The sequence below is a fragment of the Colias philodice genome, chromosome 24 (assembly GCF_061535455.1).
Source record: "Colias philodice isolate Cphi_HAF_F1 chromosome 24, ilColPhil1 Martin Lab GWU primary, whole genome shotgun sequence".
Taxonomy (NCBI): Eukaryota; Metazoa; Arthropoda; class Insecta; order Lepidoptera; family Pieridae; genus Colias; species Colias philodice.
Window position 1 is genome coordinate 7,628,878 of NC_143109.1, and position 26,392 is coordinate 7,655,269.

Genomic DNA, 26,392 nt, shown 5'->3' on the forward strand with positions numbered 1-26,392 from the left:
TGGATGATAAGGATCTTGTTAGAGAAATATAAATTTTGACTAAAATCGGCATTTTTTTTTTCAAAAATCAAATAACTAATTAATAATCAGAGTTATCACATTATTAAAAAAAATAAGCCAAACTAAACACAATTTTTACCTACTTGATGCAATCCTCAAAGATCATGGACATAGTGTATTGCGCCTTCAACCATACCATCCAGAACTCAACCCAATAGAGTTACTATGGGGCATAATTAAAGGGAAAGTAGCATCACAAAATGTGAACTTTAACTTGAAAACTGTGTAAGAATTATTTAGAAAGGAAGCAAATGCTATTAGTCTGGATATATTTAGTGACGTTTGGAGAAAGACGCGAGAACATGAGGAAAAATATATTCAATTAGAACCAAAAGTAGATAATTACACTGACTCATTTATAATAACATTAAGAAATTCCGACAACGAAACATCGAGTTCTTCGAGCGATGAAAGTTACAGTGAAGTAGAAGATTACGATTATGATTAAATAGATTCTTCTTCTTCTCTATAGATACTGCTTTCTGAATTGGTGGTAAATGTTAAAACTGTTAAACTGTTATGACGATTCAAAAGTGCTTCTAGAAGAAGTCTAATTGTATAAATGTTTGAGTTTGAGTTTAAAACCAATAGTGTGAAAATTATACAATAAACATGTAACACATATTTGTTAGCGCGTATTGGTAGGTATTACGTACTTACTACAAATATAATATTTCTTAGATATCCAAAGTCAGGAATTTAATTATTATTTGATAATTGAATGATTATTAATACTTTTATCCAATTGATTATTATTAGAATAAATAATTAACTTCATCAATTGATTTACTTTTAAATTATAATTTTACAGGTAAATTATGAGAGCTTTCATAAGTAATTATATTTGCATATACATATCTACAACGCACCCATTTTACAATTCAAGTCTTTAATGAAACTAGAGTCGCATTTATTTTTGAACATACTGTAAGTGAAATTGCGTAAGTGTGAGTACTGTGAACATGCCAGCTTTCCCTAATTGACCGATACGCATATCGTCTAATAAAGTATCTCAAGTTTATTTAACAATCTTTACTTTTTCCTGCCTAAAACCCATCAAATACAAAGTCGCTTTCCACTGTCCGTGGCGTGTAGATATTGCACGCCTCATAAGCGAAGCGTTGAGGTGGGTACTACTGTCACTTCGCGCAAAACATCTGATTTTTCAAACTTAAAATGTCTTTATGTATCATACATTGCACTTGTAAGATAATACATACACACACATATTAAGAAAAAACACTATTTTTAACGTTCATGATATTTTTGATGTCATTTTTGTTATTTAAACTAGTTAAAAAACAGTTTAAAAAAGTTCTGTCTTGGACGTCCGTGTGTCTGTATGTGCGGATCCTTTTTCTTGTTAACACGATAGCGACCGAAATACTTTACTAATCGAGTCTTTTTTTTTCTCTTACGCTTGAGTATGCTCAGGAATAGAACCCTTTCATTTTTCAGGGTCTGATTCGATGCGGTTTAATTGTTATTAAATAAACAAAAATAATAATTAATAAATAATTATTAAAAAAAATTATGAGGCGTGCACTTTTGGATTTTCCAAATTATTTAAAACTACGCAACGGATTTTGATGCGATTTAGATACAATTGATTCTCGAGCAAGGTATTTAGACAGACAAAGCCACGGCTGATAAGCTAATGTACTAAAACTGATTTCATGTAAACAGTTCCGTATTAAAAATAGTTGTAATCAAGACTATCCGTATAAATATTTCACCGAGCTTCAAGTTAGGTTTGCGTAATTAGTTTCGCTTTTCATAATAGAACGATTGAATTGAGCAATCATGAAAATTAAAATTGTTGAAAATAATCACACAAATCATGCTTTAAAGAAGTGTAAAGATACATGATTAACAGCGCTTATCAAAAGTAATTATTTTGTAAACGAATTTAAATTAAATGCTATCACCATTTTAATTAGGGTTTATCACAAAAGTATTCACAAAATTGAAAAACAATTCCACATCATCAATTCACAGTTTGATGCGATTCGATAATATTAAAACGAAGTAAGTTTTTTTTACCTACCTATTTTTAATTAATTTTCAACATGTTACGAAATTAATGTGTGTATTACTTTATCCAAATATGTTTCAAATTTATTCGCTAAACTAGCTTTTCGCCCGCAGCTTCGCACGCAAAGCGCCCCGGTTTCGCCCGTGGTACCTACATGTTTAAACTATCCTATCTCTCAAGTTGGATCGAATTACACATGGTGTGCGAATTTTATTATAATCGGTTAATAAAAGTCCATTGAGGACAAACATTGTGACACGAGATTTATATATTATATCAATATTAGTATCAACTAGATCAAATACAAATGCTGATATTCACCTGTATGACACTACACGCCACGTAGGTGACCCCAAAGGAGACCTGCACGGAGACGAACCCCTGGTACACGAAGTCGGCGACGATCATGAACACGATCTGCCCGCACACAGCCAGCGCTAACAACATGCGCGCTACCTTCGCTGCCGGAGCTGGAAATTAGATAATAATTGATTAAAAATAAGTTTGAACATAATAATACCATTAAAACCACTGATTTATAGTTTAACAGACAATGACAGATACATTTTATCTCCTAGAAATATCAAACGATGCTAGACACTAACCCATTGAGCCCCGAACGGCCCGATCGGTCCACGACACAATAGATTTTCTATTGTGTCTGTGATTCCGGGGCCTGAGTTATTAAAAGGTTATGTGACAACATGATACACAAAGAATTGGCTTGAATTTGTTTTATTCCACATAATACTGTTTAAATAAAAGCAGTGGTTACTGCGCTTTATAATTTAAAAGACAATGATAGATACCTATGTTTTAAGTGGAGCATTGACTCCTAGAAATATAAAACGATACTAGACACTATTAAAAGGTTTAGTGCCATCAGGATATAAAAAGTGTTATCTTTTGTTTTATACCATAAATATAGTTACATAGAATACTGATTGTGAATTGTTTCAATGTCCTCGTCTATATTTTTTGGAACTGGTGTTTTTTTAGCCTCCATAAAACTGCCACTTTCACCTGTTCCCTTTACGTTACAAGTGTGTATTACACCTTGTACAGTAAGATTCAAACTTAATGGCGGCTCGAAACAACCGCTATTAAGTTTGAATCGAACTGTACTCGATGTTACTAACTGTGATGCCTGTTGCTGAACCTTAAAATGAAAGAAATAAACAAGTACTGACTGCCATAGAAGAGCGTCCGCCAGGGCCACTCGATGATGCGCGTGCGCTCGGGCAGCACGCCGGGGATGGCGGTCTGGTGCAGCTGCGTGGCGAGCCGCGACGACTGCACGCACACCAGGTTGCCGCCGATGCCGTTCACGATCGGCTGGAACACCTCGTAGCCCGGGTACCGGTCTACTGCCTGGTCGAGGACTATGCCTCCGATGCTAGAAAGAGAGACAAGATTGGAATTCGGTACGAAAATACGTAAAATAGACGTAATTATAAATATTATAGGACATTATTACACAAATCGACCTAGTCCCACAGTAAGCTCAATTAAGGCTTGTGTTGTGGGTACTAGGCGACGATAAATATAATATTTAATAAATACATATATAGATAACACCCAGACCCAAGAATAAATAATTGAGTTCATCACACAAATATTTGCCCTGACCGGGGATCGAACCCGGGACCGTCGGCTCAGTAGGCAGTTACTTTACCACTGCGCCAACCGCGTCGTCACCTGATTATTGTAAGAATGTCAATAGACAAATTGTCAAAAGTAGAAGAGATGCTGGAAAGACACTTGAATACCACAAAACAAGAAGAAAATATAATAACATCTAAGAAGTTTAATTGCTCGCTGAATAAAAAGGGAAACTTTAGAATTTGACACGAAAATGAATAAGTTGGATGCAATAGAGAGGTCAAATCATTTATCTCACAACAATGTAATGTAGAAGGAAGAACGATGGAAATAGAAGAATAGAATATAGAAATACACTTGAATACCACAAAATAAAAAGAAAACAACAACATCTAGGTAGTCTACTTTCTCGTAGATTACTTAAAATTAATATCAAAACATAACGAAAACAACATAGGTATTCAACTCATGCAATCTTTATAAAAGTTAGCAACTAACCCGCTAATAAACAGCGCCGAGATGACCGGCGTCCAGCCCGTGGTGAGCACCTTCTTTGTGTACTTGTTCCTCCAAACAATGAACACCCAGATCGGCAGCAGGCAGTAGTACACGCATAAAAGCGCGATCGGCTGCCAGAGAGACGTTTCTGGAAAATATATCAAATTAATTATGCTTTATGACAAGCCGTTTGCTTCACTGACTGATAAATAATTATAATAAATGCTAAAGTAATTTTTAAATCGATCGAATAGTTTATGAATTAAATTATTTCGTAATAAATATGCGATCTTTCTTTAAGCGTTTGATTGCGTTGATCACCTTTACGTAATAAATTGCATTATAATAGTATTAACAAGAGAGAGTTAGATTTTACTAAAATAATTCCTAATTCATTTAACTTAAACGTGCACTTCTTCATTTTTATGAAGGGTTATTTCAATTTTCTTACATTTTTTTATTTCTTTACATTACTATTAAACACTTATTTTTATATCGATTAAAGCATCAAAATGTATCTAATCGAAGTCTAAAAGATAGGATTGCACGAATATGACAAATTTTTAATGACTCATTAATCGGATTGTCTTTTTTAATATTATAATCACGGATCAGACATCTGTTCCAAATTATCTATTGAAACTTATCAATATCCCTAGAAATGAGTCGTTAATTAAAAAATAAAAAGTCACGTAAATGTTAAGCCTCTTATAATAAGTATAGATAACAAAAATTAAACGCTTCATTGATATAAAATCGCATCGTATTGTCACCAATTCTTGATAAGTCGGCATTTAATCGGTCCGTTCAAAGTGGATCAAAACCGAGTCTGAAGGAGTCGATACAAACAAACATACAAGCACACAAAAATACAGGTCAAGCTGATAAAAGCGTGTTCAAAATCCAGAATAACTTGTATATAAAAAAATGTGTGCGTGTACTAGTGTATACACGTAAGAAGTGAAACTTCTTTATGACCTTATTTTTCAAAAAATAATTTACTATATGCAACTTTACGTCAATCACGCGTGGTAGGGATAAAAACAAGATGGCGCGTAACGGAAAAATGTCACGAGTAACGAAAAAATGTTACACTAAATTTTTTTCCAACCCCGATAAAGAAGTTTCACTTCAAAAACTCCAATATATTTGTAACTTACGCAGTTATTTATGTTTTTTCTTATCCTTGCTTCTCCTTAGTTTTAAATTTTTCTATTGTTTTTTTGTACGTGTAAGGGTGCATTGTAAATAAATGTATTTTCTTTCTTTCTTATAACTTACTTATTTGCTCAAACATATACTGCGCAGTGACGGCAAGAACAGAGTTGCTGACGATGTCACCGATGGAGGCCGCTAGAGGTGTCGCCACGTTGTCCGGGTTCACTTTGAACTTCTGCGATCCGAATATCACCATTACCATCACAAAATCTGAAATAGAAAATCAAAATTTAATGTTTTAATAAATTTCTAAAGAATATTAGAAAATGTGTAGGATAAATAATAAAGGATAATAATCAGACCCTCTTTCACCAGTCGCTGATAATGTCCCTGATAATTTAACACTTTTTGATTTTTATTTTCACAAATATTATGTCGTTTTTACTGACCCTGGATCAGTGCAGTGGCAGTTGTCAATCATTTTTTATTATTTTACAACCGAAGAATTTATTTTGTAATTTACAAGAAATCTTATGCCACTTTTTAAGAAAAAATCCATCATAACAATAATATGATTAAAAAACAACGCATTTACAAAAGACGTAACAAATTATGAAGCTACTAAACCCACCAAGCACAAAACACGTGGTGGTTGCGGTGAAGATGGCGGACGAGATGAGCAGCAGCACATAGTTCCCGTTGAACGCGCGGTCCGTGATCGAGTTGACGACTATCGCGAACATCGAGACCACTGTGGCGGCGACTATCGCTTGCACCTGAAAACAAATACATGATAATTAAAGGTGTGAAGAGTAGGCCAGGTAAGGATGAAGTCACATGCGGTCAGGATATTATTGAGCACGAAATTATGTAGGTAGAGAAGAATTCTAACAAATACCCGCGGCCCCATCATTAAAGCGGCTCGACGGAACACAGTGGGGTTTTAGTCGGTAAGAATCCGACATAACCCACGGCTCCTTCCCCGGGGGCCGTGGGTATCTTTGGAAGATTTCCCCACTATAAAAAAAAGGTAGAGCAAATATAGAGCTGATGCTCAACACATATTATCATGATTATAGGATTTTGGTCTTTCTAAAAATTTATGGAATCATCTTTTTTTTTGTGTGGTGTCTCTCAATGTTAGCCAGAAGGGCTTCTACATTTTAACGCGGACGCGTGGGTGAACTGAAGGTTCACCCTGGTATGAATCATCATTGCAAACAATCATTTGTATAGATACATCGTAAAATGGAATTCCGAATTAAATAATTAATGTCTTATATCAAACTAACACAAGTTCGAAAAAATGCAGTTCTTAAGAACCTTTTTGGTCAATAATTAGCATTTCCTATAACCTTAATACGAAGGTAAAACATTGTTACCTGAACTAATGATATATTCCCGACGACCATGGAGATGACTTCCCGCGGCGACTCCATGTTGCCAAGGTTCGCCTGCGTCGACAGCCGCGATGCGAGACACATGTCCAAATTACCTGGTAAACAAGAAAATTATATTGTAGATATTAATAAATAAAGAGCATGTGAGTCGAGCACACGTGTCAGAAGTGAAACTTCTTTTACAAGATTCAAAGATACCAAAATCGTCACCGCGACTTTGAAATTTTACTCTCAACGGCTCCGTAATTATCAAGATTTAAAAAATAATGCTTCAGTGCCGAAATTATTGGGTTTTATAATATGTAGAATTATTTCAATTTCATTTAAAATACAAGATATAAGAAAACTTCTAGTCGTAAGGAGAAAACCGCCCATAATCTGATAACAATGAACTATCAAACATGAATTAATTGTTATTGTTGTAGTTTTTTTTCTGTATCTTTATGACGCGGTTTACTATTGTGAAATCACATCACAGTAGATAGGTATTAGACGAAATCGCTTCCCGCAGTCTGTCTGTTTGTCCCTATGTACCTATGCTTAAATCCTTTCAACTTCGCATTACATTTTGAAGAGATAGATCAAGAGCCCACGACGGCCAGACATTCCTTTCTTTAATAAAGTTGAAAGTTTCTCTGTATATGTCTCCGATACAGATAAGAACGACCAGCGATTATCAAGTCTGTGTTGTGGTTACTTTGGCAGGAAACAGGTAGTAAAGGTGTATAAAATTGTACCTTTTTTATTGTGTCATCCAGATACGTGAAATTCCATGAACATAAGTCCCCGTAAAAGATAAGTAATGACTTTATTACTTATATACTATTATTTTTAATAGTTATATAGTTAACTAATGTTTTAGTGGGTTATTTCATATTTGTTACACTTTTAGGTAGTTATGTGAATTTGATGATATGTTAATTATTTTTTAAATGTGTCTGGCTAGATGTAAGAACCATGAAAACTGTCCGGCTCTTAAGGTAACATCTTTTTATAGGTCCCCAAGTAACATATACAGGGTGTCCCACTTTCGGTATACTAAGCGCAAAGGGACTTGTAGTTTTGCATACGCTGAGTACGTAAAAAATAATTATAAAATTCCAGACGCATTTTTTTTTAAATAGAGGAATTCTTAAAATTCCATGTGTACACCCCCAACAAGCAAACCGCCCAACTTTGCCACCCGCATGTGAGCTATCGTTTAAGATTATGTTTTCATAGACAAAATACTCACATTAGCGAAGCGGTATATGCCGGCTGCGCGAAGCTAGAGACGAATACATGGATTTTAAGGAAAAATTTAGCAAAAAATTTTTCGCGTAATTTTGTTATTTAAGTATTTTTTATGTGATCAGTGTATGCAAAACTACAAGTCCCTTCGCGCTTAGTATACCGAAAGCGGGACACCCTGTATAAAATTTAGCTTTTAAACTATAATGAAAGTTAGGTACAATTTTATACACCTTTACTACCTGTTTCCTGCCAAAGTAACCACAACCCAGACTTGATAATCGCTAGTCGTTCTTATCTGTATCGGAGACATATACATCATACAGAGAAACTTTCAACTTTCCTAAAGAAAGGAATGTCTGGCCGTCGTGGGCTCTTGATCTAAGATTTTTTTAAAGTTCCATGTAGAATTATTAAATATTATTTTCACCTCTCCATCAGGCTATCAATATTGCAATTTTAAATAGCATCACTTATATTACAAAAACTTAATCTCGTTTTTGTTTATAAAATAAGAGTGTAGATCACTTATGTTTATATATCGGCTTCGTTACAAAAAGGATCAAATTATTTATACATCTCATATAGCTTCTATAGCAACCGTCTGTATTTATGTATCAGGTAATGTTTTATACGCTTAGTGCCAAAATTATCATCATTGATGTCTGAGTGAATAGCATGTAGGTTACTTGTAACCTTATTTGAAACGAAGTTACTAAACGCAAACTCCAAAAAATGTTATTTGTGTTAACTTTTCCAATTTACATAAGTAAAACGTTTTTGAGTAGTCATTTTTAATTGCATTTTTCCGAACCTCAAAAGGAAAAAAGGAACTCTTATAGGATCACTTCGTTGTCCGCCTGTCCGTCTGTCTGTCTATTTAAAACTACAGAATGTCTCTTTTATCGAGAAGAATCGGCCAAAAACTCAATTACCTAATTTTTCAAAGACTTTAGCATTAGGAACAAATACAAATACTATTTTATAATACTAAAAATGATTTCTCGACGATATTTCGATATTTATGAAAATACATTTCATTGACTGTAATGCAAGTGTAATTTGCAATTACTTGTTATCTCTTAATAGACCGGGAGATACTGACACAAAATTTCGAGTCATTTGTAACAGGATGGCGGTTCTACAGGGGTCTTAGTACGCAATGACAAAAAGAAAAATGATGGTGTGAACGCTGGTACCGGTGGGTTAGTCGCGTGGGCGTTAGTCGAACTCGTCGGAAAAATAGCGAAAGTCAAACGATTTGTAACACAAAAATTTTAGAATTTACCGATAGCCCATAAAAAAGAAGTAGGCGGTAGTGTCATGCCATACTTTTCCGGTATGACTTACAGCCCGCCATACCGACGCGAATGTGTTGATTTAAAAAAAACAATTATTCAACCATTTGTACCAAGCTAACTTTTGCACAGGTAACCATCGTCGTGCAGCCATTTACGAAAATCGCCATGCCATACTTTTCGGACGATTCCAAATGGTCGCCATACCGCCGAAAATCTGCAAAAATTTTTTATTTCGCCTATCTTTTTGTACCAGTATTGCATTTGGCTTTTTGGAGAGTATTTGATAAAATGTGACAATTATTATATTTGCCATACTTCTAGTAGGGGGAAAAAGTGCTGTCATACTTGAAAAATAAATTTATTATTAATTTATATAAGTGAAGATTTCCAACACCTAGATCTTTGAAATTTTGTATTTATATTCGTTGATCCTCAAACTTACAGGAAAAATAAGTGCCATACTGTTACAAATCGTTTGACTTTCGCTATTTTCCGATGAGTTCGACTAACGCCCACGCGACTAAGCCGCCGGTACCAGCGTTCACACCATCGTTTTTCTTTTTGTCATTGCGTACTAAGAACCCTGTAGAACCGCCATCCTGTTACAAATGACTCGAAATTTTGTGTCAGTATCTCCCGGTCTATAACACAAACATAGTGTTTGGAAATAATTTTAAATGCTAAACAGTTGCAATTGTTGTTTTTGGAAATACACATGCAAACATGCGGTTATCGTACGATAAAACTGCATTATTATTATAACATGGAAATTACATTGTCAAACAATATTTTAGATAAATTTACAATTTGGTTTATTTATGTTTCATTGTACCTACGGTAGGGTCGTAGGGAGAACAAAGTAATATTGGAAAGAGTAGGTAATTATTTATCGATTGAGAGTGATCCTTCTTCCATCCTTCTTCTTCAATCCTTCTTGGTAGTTTATTAAAAATGTCTATTCATATATGTACTTGTAAAAGTTTACAAGTATAAAAGGTTTTGAATTTGTGTAAAATATGACCAATGCTTTTTTTTCATGAATGTAGAATTAATAGTAGCATATCTTTATTATTTAATAATTATACCTACATACTAATATAATATAAAATTTACATAACGGTTTGTGAATACTTTTGTTTTTTAAATACATATTAACATTCCTATGACAGCTGACAGCTGTTAATTAAGCAGCTAAAAACTTCACACATTTTTAAGACCCAAATTAAGCTTAAAATAATACCTAGTCTTATTTATTCAAAATTATTTTAAAAACCTTTATATATAAAAATATCGTAGCGTAATTTACTCGAGGCACTAAATTAGTTCTAGAACATTCCATTACTTAGGTTCTAGTTTAAATGTATGTCTGAAAACACCTACGGAAGTCGTCCATTACAGAAATTATATTGTGCTTAGTGTACCATTAACTAAATACAATAATATAGTCGCTATTTTAAATTGACTGAAACAGCCGAGTGTGAAAAGTTCATTTACTTATGTACAAAATCTATACTAATATTATAAATCTGAAGAGTTTTTTTGTTTGTTTGAACGCGCTAATCTCAGGAATAACTGGTCCGATTTGAAAAATTATTTTGGTGTTAGATAGCCCATTTATCGAGGAAGGCTATCCTATATGATCACGCTAAGACCAACAGGAGCGGAGGAACGCGGGTAAAACCGCGGGGCACAGCTAGTGTAGCTATAATTCTGAGTAAGTGGGTTTTAATTATACGAATATATGAAGGTATATGGTGTTGGGTATTATAGAGTGAACATAATCATGGACAGCAAACTGTTTAATTGTTTACTTTTGGTAAATATTACAATTATTTGGAGATTTATTTCAAGTAAATAATTCCATTAGGAATCTGCCATATTAATATTTATATATTATTATGTATGTAGTTAGGTAAATAAATATGTACTGGTCATTTGTATAATAATAATAAAAATGTGTGCGTGTACTATAGTGTACTCACGTAAGAAGTGAAACTTCTTTATGACCTTATTTTTCAAGAAATAATTTACTATAATATGCAACTTTACAGAAATAAGTCGAATCACGCGTGGTAGGGATAAGAAAAAGAAGGCGCGTAACGGAAAAATGTCACGCGTAACGAAAAAATGTTACACTAAATTTTTTTCCAACCCCGATATAGAAGTTTCACTTCAACAATACAATTCGTTTTGATAAGCGTAAATGTTAAATACATAAATAAATATTCATTCCAGGTGTACTGCACAAACGATTTATCACATTTTTTATCAATATGACAAAAAAATAATCAATTTGTTCGTATCTGACAGTAATTAGCTACTTTCAATGTCCTTGTTTCCATCGAGTATTAATTATATTATAATAAGCATTATCTTTGGAATTCTGATCAGTTTCTATACACTTTTGTTTTAAATAAATGAAATAAGTTTTGTACTTCACAGTTCACTATCACTACATAGTATTTAAAACAAAGTCGCTTTCTCTGTCCCTATTTCCCTATATCCCCTTGTATGCTTAAATCTTTATAACTACGCAACGGATTTTGATGCGGTTTTTTTTAATAGATAGAGTGATTCAAGAGGAAGGTTTTAGTATATAATTTATCAGGTTTTAGACAAAGCGGGCGAAGCCGCGGGTGGTAAGCTAGTGATAAATAAAAAACAAAAAAAAATCGGACACATCATGAAATTATCTTATTCTTCTGAAAAGAAAATGGATAAATGCAATACTTAGTTACTTGTACATTTGAAAAACGTTGGGGTTGGAATAGTTTTTAAGGTCATCGCATTCAAACAAACAAACTCTAGCTATTAAGTTGAGAATGTATATTTCTTCTTTATAATATCTCCATAGTAATTGCGTTTTAAATCCACCAAAGAGTTTATGAATTGATCATAAATTAATATTTATCAATAGTTTGTACAATGCATCCTATTCCTGATAATCAATGGGTTTTTGTTTCGTCGCTAATAGCCGTATTGTTGGAGAAGAAAAACGTGTAATCATTGTTAGACGGTAGTATTTCATTATGCTGTGTCTACATCTGGGCTTCACAGAAAGATATATATAGAAAGAATCACGTCAATCGCTCGAAAACCCATGGAGCTAACATAAAAATTTTAAATATGATATGAATTGAGAGATATTGTTGTACCTTTTTTAACTGAAATTTTTAGCACAGTAGCAACTATATACCTGAGCTGTCATGCTTATCAAACCCTTTCAGAAATTCGTGTTTAATCAATGAGAATTAATTTCCTTTAGCAGGTAATTTCCGGTGTAAAATATTTATTATTAGACTACAAGCCCGCATAGGACAAAAATATGGGTCAAATGAACCACCAGGGGACATATCTAGAACGATAGCAGAGCAAAAAATAATAAGATTCATCACTATGCCGTCACTTGTAAGCTGTCCAACTGAGTGCAGATGAGAATTGAAAAGTACAGGTAGACTCGGTAAATTTTGGTCATATATTTTTGTACGGCATTCTTAACCATCGATAGATCCATTAAAAATAATAAGAAACCGCTCAGTGCCGTACAAAAATGGTGGTCCACCAAGTCGGAATTTTTATTTAATTTCCGAGAGTTACCGGGGGTAAATTTGGTCATTTGACCATGTACGGCATCTGTGTCATACTATTGCTATACTGCTTTTAATCCATTATTCCGCAACGCCGTACAAAAATCATGGGGACAAGGGGAAAAAATCGAGAGTTGCAATCCCCTCTCTTTCCCCACTCCACGGGGTCATTTGACTAAGTACGGCTTCGGTTCCAAAACATTATCTAGCACTCAAAAGTACTATTAAAAGCAATGCCGTCAAAAAATAATTGTTCTTTTAAATGTATACCAATAATCATCTTAATTTCATCGAATTCTTGATATAAAGAGCTGTAAGGTCATTTGACCCTGTACGGGAACTTTTTTTTTAACATGATATTGTAAAATTCAATTGTTGTATAGTATTGCCGTTCAAAAGAAACCGTTCTAAAAAAAGTTATAGAGAAATGCAAAACCAGAAATTTTGTTAAAGTTTAAACATCGTAGATTAATGAAATATAATAGTTTTCTACACTTTATCCGTTGTTTTAAATAGTATTAACATAGATAAATTAGGAAAAAACGATGCCGTACATTTTTGTGCAGACCACATCTTTTAGGCTGATGAAAGCGACGAAAGCTACAATTTTAAGGGTGCTTTATGGCCATTTGATACAGTACGGCATTAACATATTTTTACCCAACTACGGCAAAGCAAAAGGAGGGTTATGGTTGTTTACAGGTCATGTATGTATGTTCATCTATTCCCTCGTAACTTCTAAACTACTTATCAGAATTCGACAAATGACATATCATTAGAAGCGTCTGAATTGTTCACTGTATAACCAGCGACCAGCTAGCTAAAGGCCATATGGGGTTTCACAAAATCTAATGTGGCGCCCTCTAGCGGACAAAACATACAGAGTAAAAAATAAAGTTAAGATAAATATGCAGTATTTGGTATCATTTGAAAGCGCTTTACTTGTACATTTTGAATATGTATATATTACTAGCATTTGCTTGTGACTTTACCTGTATTCATGGACTGATTGCATATAATTCACATCTTTTCGTTCATAGCTTTTTTATTAGTTCATCAATTTAACGGAGTCCATTCCACCTGACTCCGACTTTCCAAGGTGATAATTAACCACCTCGAGCTTCTTAATATTAATGTATGTATATTTATATTTTATTATAAAAATATAAAGCAAACATTTCGTTATATGGATTTTTTTCTTTTTCAGATTTTTCCCCTTTGAACCAACGAAAATGTACGGCACATGAAAAAATATTATCTATGCATAAAATACTTTAAAAATAAATTTATTTCGTGTTGTGTCAAATGACCCCCTGGAGTGGGGAAAGAGAGGGGATTATAACTCTCGATTTTTTCCCCTTGTCCCCATGATTTTTGTACGGCGTTGCGGAATAATGGATTAAAAGCAGTATAGCAATAGTATGACACAGATGCCGTACATGGTCAAATGACCAAATTTACCCCCGGTAACTCTCGGAAATTAAATAAAAATTCCGACTTGGTGGACCACCATTTTTGTACGGCACTGAGCGGTTTCTTATTATTTTTAATGGATCTATCGATGGTTAAGAATGCCGTACAAAAATATATGACCAAAATTTACCGAGTCTACCTGTACTTTTCAATTCTCATCTGCACTCAGTTGGACAGCTTACAAGTGACGGCATAGTGATGAATCTTATTATTTTTTGCTCTGCTATCGTTCTAGATATGTCCCCTGGTGGTTCATTTGACCCATATTTTTGTCCTATGCGGGCTTGTAGTCTATATCTTTCTTTCTACCTAGTAACCTACGCCAAATTATACGTTTTTAAAGTTTTCACGAAGTCGGCTTTTGATTTTAAAATGTAATGTATGACTTATAAACCACTTTAATTACCCTGATAAGGGTTTAAATGCATTGTTTTTAATGATCTTGATATTACGTCAAGTTATAGACCAGATGTGCTCACACCCTAACAACGTGACAATTACATTGAAAATTGCTCAGTAATAATCTGAGTAATGACAGATTTTTATCGCGAACATGAGCGGAGATGATTTTTACGATCGTTCTGCAGTCATGTCTTATTGCCTTGTTTATTCTGTGGTTTTATGACGTCACACTGAAAGTAATCATTTTTTATTGTAATCTTCCAATTAGTTACAGTAGACAGAAGTTAGTTATATATGCGGTATGCTGTTTTAAATCTTCATTAAAGTATAAATACTTCAATGTAAATCTCAAATCATGTAATGAGCATAAAATCAAAACAAATATTTGCAAATATACCTAATTATTTTAAAGAATATACACATAATGAACTGAAAAGTACTTAAAAATAAACACTTCATAATCAATAGATACCTAAGATGAAAACTTGTACACATGGACAATTTAAAAATCGATAAATACATAATAAGTAAAAAAAACTGACCTTTAAGCCCTGACAGCGCGGGAACTAAAACAAAGATGGCCGAAACTTCAATGAAAACGTCCCAATCCTGTAACAATATTACAATTTATTTATTCATTGGTAAAATAAATTCATGATAATATTTAGGTGCTTAGTTGTTATTGGAACTATTTAGACTCAATTAGTAATACTAAGTCTTTGGTTCAAATATTATATGTATCTAGATTATTGGTACGAATATGTAATTCTATCCTATCCTAATTTTAAAGTGTATACGTATGTTTGATATTCTTTCATGCAAATACTACTGAATCGATTGCAATGAAATTTAGCACACATAATATAGAGGGTAACTTGGATTAACACATAGGATAGGTTTTATCCCGGAAATCCCACGGGAACGAGAAATCAGAAATATTCGGGATTTTCTTTGAAAACGTAGGCGAAGACGCGGGCGGAAAGCTAGTAGAATATAAAAGCGGAAGACTTTTCTTTGTGAAGAGAAACGCATGGAGTTTATTTGCCAAAGTTTGTAGACTACAAGCCCGCATAGGACAAAAATATGGGTCAAATGAACCACCAGGGGACATATCTAGAACGATAGCAGAGCAAAAAATAATAAGATTCATCACTATGCCGTCACTTGTAAGCTGTCCAACTGAGTGCAGATGAGAATTGAAAAGTACAGGTAGACTCGGTAAATTTTGGTCATATATTTTTGTACGGCATTCTTAACCATCGATAGATCCATTAAAAATAATAAGAAACCGCTCAGTGCCGTACAAAAATGGTGGTCCACCAAGTCGGAATTTTTATTTAATTTCCGAGAGTTACCGGGGGTAAATTTGGTCATTTGACCATGTACGGCATCTGTGTCATACTATTGCTATACTGCTTTTAATCCATTATTCCGCAACGCCGTACAAAAATCATGGGGACAAGGGGAAAAAATCGAGACTTGTAATCACCTCTCTTTCCCCACTCCAGGGGGTCATTTGACACAACACGAAATAAATTTATTTTTTAAGTATTTTATGCATAGATAATATTTTTTCATGTGCCGTACATTTTCGTTGGTTCAAAGGGGAAAAATCTGAAAAAGAAAAAAATCCATATAACGAAATGTTTGCTTTATATTTTTATAATAAAATATAAATATACATTAATATTAAGAAGCTCGAGGTGGTTAATTATCACCTTGGAAAGTCGGAGTCAGGTGGAATGGACTCCGTTAAATTGATGAACTAATAAAAAGCTATGAACGAAAAGATGTGAATTATATGCAATCAGTCCATGAATACAGGTAAAGTCACAAGCAAATGCTAGTAATATATATATATTCAAAATGTAAAAGTAAAGCGCTTTCAAATGATACCAAACACTGCATATTTATCTTAACTTTATTTTTTTACTCTGTATGTTTTGTCCGCTAGAGGGCGCCACATTAGATTTTGTGAAACCCCATATAGCCTTTAGCTAGCTGGTCGCTGGTTATCCAGTGAACAATTCAGACGCTTCTAATGATATGTCATTTGTCGAATTCTGATAAGTAGTTTAGAAGTTACGAGGGAATAGATGAACATACATACATGACCTGTAAACAACCATAACCCTCCTTTTGCTTTGCCGTAGTTGGGTAAAAATATGTTAATGCCGTACTGTATCAAATGGCCATAAAGCACCCTTAAAATTGTAGCTTTCGTCGCTTTCATCAGCCTAAAAGATGTGGTCTGCACAAAAATGTACGGCATCGTTTTTTCCTAATTTATCTATGTTAATACTATTTAAAACAACGGATAAAGTGTAGAAAACTATTATATTTCATTAATCTACGATGTTTAAACTTTAACAAAATTTCTGGTTTTGCATTTCTCTATAACTTTTTTTAGAACGGTTTCTTTTGAACGGCAATACTATACAACAATTGAATTTTACAATATCATGTTAAAAAAAAAGTTCCCGTACAGGGTCAAATGACCTTACAGCTCTTTATATTAAGAATTCGATGAAATTAAGATGATTATTGGTATACATTTAAAAGAACAATTATTTTTTGACGGCATTGCTTTTAATAGTACTTTTGAGTGCTAGATAATGTTTTGGAACCGAAGCCGTACTTAGTCAAATGACCCCCTGGAGTGGGGAAAGAGAGGGGATTGCAACTCTTGATTTTTTCCCCTTGTCCCCATGATTTTTGTACGGCGTTGCGGAATAATGGATTAAAAGCAGTATAGCAATAGTATGACACAGATGCCGTACATGGTCAAATGACCAAATTTACCCCCGGTAACTCTCGGAAATTAAATAAAAATTCCGACTTGGTGGACCACCATTTTTGTACGGCACTGAGCGGTTTCTTATTATTTTTAATGGATCTATCGATGGTTAAGAATGCCGTACAAAAATATATGACAAAAATTTACCGAGTCTACCTGTACTTTTCAATTCTCATCTGCACTCAGTTGGACAGCTTACAAGTGACGGCATAGTGATGAATCTTATTATTTTTTGCTCTGCTATCGTTCTAGATATGTCCCCTGGTGGTTCATTTGACCCATATTTTTGTCCTATGCGGGCTTGTAGTCTATTGATATAATGTATACCTACCTATTGTACTTATAATTAGTATACAAAATATGTAGGTACATATACGTTGGTAAAATTTTAATTATCTACATTCTGTATCGAGACAATTAATCACTTAGATATTTTGTATAGATATTTCACAACTATAAAGATAAATAATTTGGAAAATCCAAAAGTGCACGCCTCATAATTTTTTTTAATAAATATTTATTAATTATTATTTTTGTTTATTTAATAACAATTAAACCACATCGAATCAGACCCTGAAAAATGAAAGGGTTCTATTCCTGAGCATACTCAAGCGTAAGAGAAAAAAAAAGACTCGATTAGTAAAGTATTTCGGTCGCTATCGTGTTAACAAGAAAAAGGATCCGCACATACAGACACACGGACGTCCAAGACAGAACTTTTTTAAACTGTTTTTTAACTAGTTTAAATAACAAAAATGACATCAAAAATATCATGAACGTTAAAAATAGTGTTTTTTCTTAATATGTGTGTGTATGTATTATCTTACAAGTGCAATGTATGATACATAAAGACATTTTAAGTTTGAAAAATCAGATGTTTTGCGCGAAGTGACAGTAGTACCCACCTCAACGCTTCGCTTATGAGGCGTGCAAAATCTTGCAATCATAAATGCGATCAACGAATACTTACTTACTAATCAAAAAACCTACCATCTGGCGAACTGTAATCTTCCAAAAAATTGTTATCAATAATAATAATTTATGACGTTGTAAATAGATACGTGGCAATTTTTGGAAAAATCAAACGTTTTCTGAGAACAATCATATTGTATAAAGATAAAAATATATAGTTACTGTTACGTGTAATCTTTATAGTAATATAATTGGAAATTTATAAGTATTGCTGTATTGAATTGGCTGATATGCTACGAATTTTCAGGCTTCCATTTTTTGAGCTATGTATATATACTTATATATTATTCAAGATTTGAATTTATAGTTTAGTTTTGTGAGTATAGTTTATATATTTTAAGTTAACGCAACGCTTCTACAATGGGTCATGGAAACAATATTCACAGGGAAACTGGTGTAAAAAGCATTTGCCCTATACCCCACTATGGGACACTTACCCTTACTGTCCCCAGAACAAGACCAGCTCCAATGGTGCCACAGCCAGCTATGAAGAAGGGAACAGCCACCTGCATCAGCGTATTCCACCACCTTTCCTCCTTCTTCTGCGAAAGAAAAATACAACAATTAATGACTAAAACCTATGTATTCTGCGAAATAAAATGACGAAATGTCATTAATTACTTCAGACTGGCAAAAAAATAAACAATACTTTTCAAATTAACATATAAATTAATGAGTAACATTATAAATTCTTAATCAATACAGGACGTTATGAACCTTCATTTATTTATGACTAATAATATGACAGAACATAAAAAAGTATATCCTGGAATACATTTGTTTTCGGTCCTAACGGCATCAAATAAAAAAAAAAATAATAACAATCTTGTTAATTTCATTGACATAAAAATGCATGTATAACATACTACATAAGTACATTCTTTGCATAATATTTCAATTTGTAAATAATTTAAAATATTGCAAACATAACTACTGAGTTATTCGAAGCACGTCAAATATTTTAATTATTGGTTGAAAATTAACCATAAATAATTTACATATTATTCAATATTCACAAATTCTTATTAAGCGATAAAATAGGTACTTGTGAATATTATTAATATTAACTTCAAAATAAACAAGAAGCTTTAACAATAGAAAACATTTTTCAATTTTCTTTGATTGATAAAAAAATCTTTCATATTTGATAATTATTTCTTTTATAATTTCGGTACACAGTCAAAATTAAGACGAATCGAAATAAAATTATATACATATAATCTTTAATACATCAAACTGTTTAATAAATCGTGCAAATCAAGTATACAGACATACACGCGAAATACATGATCATTGTCGTTCGTGTAACCGTGCATTTACATCAAACGAACATAGAGCTAGAGCAAGAGCAAGAGCATTCTTTCGTGATTGAGTATTAGAACATTGCATAGCATCTTTTCGAACGCACTAAGAACAAGAAAAGCATACTCTACAATGCAAGACCAAATCTAAAAAATAAAATATATATCAAACTAGATGATATGTTCAACGATTCTGTTTAATCAAAAACATAAAATATTAAAATTTACTCGATAAAAAAAATCACCAAGTTAGCTCTAATTTTCACACTTTTACGTTTTCTACTTGACATGGTAATACTTATTATGATTTTTTTTTTTTCATAAACAATTATATTAATACATTTGCAAGATATTTGTCAGAGCATTTTGTGTGATTACTTTTAGTTTTGGTTTTATCTGCGATAAACCACTTTTATCGTGACAAAATCAAACGTTTATCTCGAGAAAAAAAGAGCGCCAAAAGTGGTTTATCGCAGATAAAACCAAAACTAAAAGTAATTACACAAAATGCTCTGACAAATATCTTGCAAATGTTTTAATATAATTGTTTATGAAAAAAAAAAATCATAATAAGTATTACCATGTCAAGTAGAAAACGTAAAAGTGTGAAAATTAGAGCTAACTTGGTGATTTTTTTTATCGAGTAAATTTTAATATTTTATGTTTTTGATTAAACAGAATCGTTGAACATATCATCTAGTTTGATATATATTTTATTTTTTAGATTTGGTCTTGCATATTACACGTATCATCTAATAGAAGATTTGTTATTTTGCTTTATGCGCCCCCTTAAATAAAAGCTTATTATTAATTTACATTTACTAAATGAATGCGATTTTGTACAAACGTCTTTCGAATCTTAACAAATTGTTAAATATACAAATTACATCTAGATTCTAGATAATGGAACTTGTTACATTCATTTTGCATTAAGTATTATTATTAGTTTCTATTAGTCAACGATAACATATATATATTTTATAGACATGGCAAAGTGAAATGATAGAGGTAAGTTTATTTATTATTTGTTTATTTATAAAACTATTCTGCTACTACTACTATAAACATAAATGTTTGCGTGGATATTTGTCACTCTATTACATAAAAACGGCTGATCCGATTCTCTGCAATAAGTATAATATATAGAACCAAGGTAACGAAACCGCGGTCCGAAACTAGTCTATAAAGTAAACCACGCAGATTTACCCGACAAATTAACTAATATGAAACCTCCAATAATCTTATACACGTTATTTATTTCAGTCCATGAAATTTAATATTACATAGCTAGGCTACCTTAATAATAACAGAATTAATTACAAAAATAATTTTAAATACGGTCCAGCAAATGAATCCAAAAAGAATAATGTTTGTTACTCAATCATGCAAAATTTGCTGAACGAATTTCAATGAAATGCACGCTGACAAAGGGTCAGTTATTGTTACGGTAAAACCATTCTCCTAGTTAGTTTTTATCATAATAAGTAACTGTCAATCATTTTCTGTGCTTAAATGGATCATGACTCATTTGAACTATGAGCATATAACGCGGAAAGCCCAGTAATCTAAGTACCGTCGCCAAAAAAAGTAGTTGATTATTTTTATTCATATAAATCTGTCCATTGCACTAACCATTGTTACTCGTAGATTTCATACATTAATCGCATATACATATAACAAAAATGAACAGCTGAATGTGTTGTTAAGCGCAAATCTCGAGAAAGGCTGAACCGATTTCGTTAATTCTTTTTTATAATATTCCTTGTAGTACGAGGATGGTTCTGATGGAGAGAAAACGTAAACATGTACAACGAGCGAAGCCAGGGCGGACCGCAAGTATGTTTAAAACAAGTAAATGAAAAACAGAAATTAATCTAAATTAAATTTTTAAACAAGTCAGTTAATGACCAGTATAATAGTTGTCATATTATATATGCCCTGTATAATTTTATAAGTTCAAAAGTTTTATTTTGATTACATTATAAATATTAAAAAACATTTTATTTGATCGTTGCTGACTCTACACATACTACATAATACCAATACGTAAATAAAACATAATTCGCTTCACTGATAACTTATCGATGCATATTTCCCGAGAAACACTAATTTCCTTCATTTTAAACTCGTTTTAAAGTACTTCAATTTTTTTCTGAAAAAATACATAAACTTTACATGTTATTATTTGAATGAAAAATTTTTTATAAGGGTTAAAATTGTTAAAAAGAAATGACCATAAAAAGGTTGCGATATTGTACTTAATTAAAATATGTTATAATGTGACTTCTTTTTCATTAAAAATCGATAAAAGGTAAATTTTACATCACCAGAGGATTGCAGCCATTTTATTTAAACTTTGTATTGCATACTTTACTGAATTTTCATTCATTTCCTTCGCAGTTATTGATTTTCTTTATATTATATGAATATATCCAATTTATTTTCATAACCACCTCAAACAAAACCATTCTTATATTATATTATCTGTAAAGAATATAAGAATCAATTCAATGTTTTAAAATGTATAATAATAATTTATATGCCTTTTTACGTTCCTCATGATTTCCTTTAATACTTAATTTTTATTTAATTTATTTAATCGTCTTTCGTAGAGCCTGTTTATTGACAATTTCACGACAAATATGACTTCACAATGCATTGTTTATTGAATTTGCACTATGCAACAGATAAAATAAAATAATTTTTATAGGTATTTAGTCTGTGGTATTTTTTTATTTAATATGATTTAGATTTTTCTAAACCGTTTATTATGTGGTTTATTACTTTTGATCTTGCTTTGAATATTCAAACTTTAGTAAAGCGTGCGTTTTTTACGTCTAAATGAAAAAAAACACTCGTATAATTCCGCCATTTTTTTTTGTAGCTACAAAAGCATAAACAGTTTATATTATGAGTTTAATATCAATAACTGTAAAGTTATTGATTCATTTCACTTTTACAACCTATAATTTTCTATAATGATATTGCGTAGATATTAAAAAAAACTAGATCGATTAAACTATTTCATTCCTTCAACGTTATGGAGAGCGGCTATGACGTACTTCCGTGAACATCGAACTTGATGGCTTTTTTAATTTCCTTGCTTTTTATTGCTGTTTTCGCATTGTGTTATTTTTTGGTTATGTGATACGAATTCTTTGAAGAAAGAAATGAGTAAAAAACATTTAATTCGATGCACAAAATGGGTATCGATGACGTGAGTAGGGAGAACCTTGATATGTTACTAATATGAATCTTCATGCAAATCAATATGACTTGATATTTTAATGATAACAGTCTCAGTGTTAATAAGTTTCAGTAAAGAATGAAAAAGTTTAGAGGAAATTAACATTACAATTAGAGAGCCAATTTGAGTATCTCTAGAAACTTTATTAATTACCTACTCTGTTGCATCCTCTATTCTTCTGCTAATAAAAAGCTACTTATGATATGGTAAAAGTAATCTTACCCCGGACAAGGGTTGTTTCTCAGCATCTTCATCAGCAATCTTCTTATCTGGAGGGTCCCCGGGACTCTTTAGGTCCCCGTTCGAGTTTATTGAAGCCATCGTGAATCCACTGTCTGGACTTCCAATTTCATCTGCAATTCATACATATAATTAAATTGTATGTTAGGAAATAAAAGTTATTTTTAGAGTTATTTTTTTTAGGGTTCTGTTTGGAAAAACGGGAACCTATTACTGAGACTTCGCCATCTATCTGTCTGTTCGTCCGTCTGTCACCTGGCTATATATATCATAAACTGTGATAGATTGACAGTTGAAATATTCAGAAATTATTTCTGCTGCCGCTATATCAACAACATTAATAAAAATCCAAGTAGGTACGTAAAGTAACCGTGGGCACGGAATTAAATAGGATGGGTGACCATTTTTTTAAAGTTACTCTATAGCTTATTTGTACGGAACCCTAAGAGCGTATACGCACTATGCGGGTAGCCGTCCGGCTGACCGCAAGTACAATTATGTACGTAATATTCATTTCTATGCGCACTGCGATGCGGCTACCGCAGACCGCACAGTGCGCATAGAAATGAATATTACGTACATAATTGTGCTTGCGGTCAGCCGGACGGCTACCCGCATAGTGCGTATACGCTCTTAGTGTGTCGCGAGTCCTTACCTTTAGGCTTTATACATTTGTCTTTATACATTTTGTCGTTACCTTTTTCCATACGAAAACACCTGTAACTTATTTAAACCATATCAGCTAAATGAAGGCAAGTTTTCAAAGGTTTTCTTACGTAATATTACCATTGTGGTTTCAGCATCGAAAAATAAATAGGTTAATGCTAATCTGTTATAGATTACGTATTTAAGAGATCAAGTACGTATATTTGGATGCAATGTCTAGATTTAGTTCAAGGGATGAATCCTAATGTTCATGGGTTTTATGTAAAATAATATAGTGTACTCTTGAAAATCGTATTATTAGGTACTAGAGGTCCGCCCCGGCTTCGCCCGTGGTTCATATTTCGCAATAAAAGGTAGCCTATGTCCTTTCTCGGGTATCAAAATATCTCCATAACATATTTCATGCAAATTGGTTCAGTAGTTTAGGCGTGATTGAGTAACAGACAGACAGACAGACAGAGTTACTTTCGCATTTATAATATTATTATGGATTGTTTGACTTTTTTGTTTGTCCAACACTAAAAACGATTCTTTTTGATATAAATTATCATAAGAAATTTTTAAAGAATAAAAAAGACGTGGGTTAGGGTTCGTGATCGATTTTTTTTTAATTTCTTACAATATATATAGGCAATAAATATCTAAACTTGTGAAAAACTAAAGTTTAAAGGTTTATAGCGAACTATAGCACCAGAGGTTATCCGTTATGGGTTTGAATACTAAACCGATTCTTAGCATTTTCTTTTAATTATTATTTCGATGTTTATGTACAGAAAGCTTATTTTATCGAGTTGAATGACCTGTCTTTGTTTATTTCCCGAAAGAAAGGAATATCTTTCTTATATTCAACAGTAGCTCTTTGTGACCTCATGAAGATAAACTGTACAATACTTTTACTTTCAGTCACGTATTCTCTTATCAGTTAATATTTTACAGTATTTACCTTTATCAGGGGAAGTGATAAGACCATCGTCTGTCAATTACCAAGATTTCCCCAATTGCTATATCGAATTTTGCCAATTTTATAAGAAAATGTACCTACTGTTTTATGTAAATAATACTTCAGAAAATTACTAAATAGTGGAAAATATTAGTTCAGCTTAAGTCACGATGTGATTAAACGACGGATGTTTGTGTGGGTACTTTTTGTGTACATAGTGAAGTCCCATGTCCCCTAGTGGGGTAAGGGGCAGATGCATTATACATCTGTTTCACTGATCGATTTTCTTTAGGGACAAGTAGGTGATCAGCCTTCTGTGTCCTACCAGACCGAGACATTTTTCTTCGTCTCCACCGGGAATCGAACCCAGGACCCCTCGGTGCTACGCTCACGCGTCAACCACTGTACCAAGGAGGCGGTCAAACGGTGTTGCGGTGTTGTGTACATGATATAAACGAATTTTTATAGTAAAAAAACATTCTAAATAACAGATTGAATAATTTTTATTATATGCGTGGTTTAACTCAATAGTGCATTGTATTTGAAGAGAATGTCTTAGCCTTGACCGTGAAAAATATTTGCATTTGAAAGGCACTGAACATCACAAATACATTTCTACAAAGTAGGTTACTTAAAATATATTATAAAATTATAATTGCCCGCCTCTACATAGGAAATAAGAGTAGGGCTCTATATAATATGAAAAGATGCTTAAACTATGTTTACATTAATTGTTGTTCGAATGTTTCCACTGGTGGAATGTTTATCACAATTGTTTACTATTGTTGGTATATATTACAAACCCACTTTAAAATAAGTCCTTTCTTCATCCCTATATAATCCCATGATATACCACTTTAAAATTTATACTCTTTCATCTCGATAAGCCACCCCAATTTAAGATAAACATGAATTCCTGAAGTCTTTAATTTAAGGACAAAGTTGGCGCGAATAGTTTTACACTTCTTTCAGATAAAAAAACACCTCACCCAATATAGTGTATCCATTCATCTTCCTCCATAATTTATGCACAATAATTTCTATATTCACACCCATTTTGCACAACCACACTGCTTTAAAACTTAATTAAAACTGATACGGAAACGTTTAGCTATTTACTCCACATTTACTCCTATTTCCTTGCTAAAAACAAGACTTTTGACAGTGACATTCGCGGACAGACTAAAATTTATCAACGTCATTAAAACAGTAATGTTTGTTTGTAAGATTAAGAAGTTATCATAGATATTTATGATACATAAATGGAAGCCGTTATGTTTATACTGCCGCTGTTCTTGCCTTGATAACTAATGAATGTTTTTTTGTATTGCAAAATTGTGTGCAATATTTTAAGGGTCACTAATTTATGTTTGCTTTACGGTTTGCCATCAATACAATACAATGTATAAATGTAATGATCTATTAATTTAAAATCTATAACTATATCCATACTAATATTATAAATGCGAAAGTAACTCTGTCT

The 26,392-nt window shown here is 32.7% G+C and overlaps 1 protein-coding gene across 2 annotated transcripts in view; it reads right to left on the reverse strand.

The window, feature by feature from the left end:
* Positions 1-26,392, reverse strand: part of LOC149477803 (solute carrier family 41 member 1-like) — a 97,182-nt gene that overhangs the window by 2,563 nt on the left and 68,227 nt on the right. The window contains exons 1-10 of one of the 2 annotated variants that reach the window (XM_089710081.1): positions 25,899-26,085; positions 23,286-23,416; positions 18,953-19,057; positions 15,289-15,355; positions 6,736-6,848; positions 5,985-6,129; positions 5,477-5,623; positions 4,196-4,343; positions 3,286-3,491; positions 2,417-2,565 (exon numbers count right to left, since the gene is read on the reverse strand). In XM_089710081.1, the coding sequence (XP_089566207.1) occupies positions 2,417-2,565; positions 3,286-3,491; positions 4,196-4,343; positions 5,477-5,623; positions 5,985-6,129; positions 6,736-6,848; positions 15,289-15,355; positions 18,953-19,057; positions 23,286-23,416; positions 25,899-25,965 (1,278 nt within the window). In that variant the 5' untranslated portion in view covers positions 25,966-26,085. Of the gene's footprint in view, positions 1-2,416; positions 2,566-3,285; positions 3,492-4,195; positions 4,344-5,476; positions 5,624-5,984; positions 6,130-6,735; positions 6,849-15,288; positions 15,356-18,952; positions 19,058-23,285; positions 23,417-25,898; positions 26,086-26,392 lie in introns of those variants that run through there. The other variant, XM_089710080.1, reaches the window with a different exon arrangement.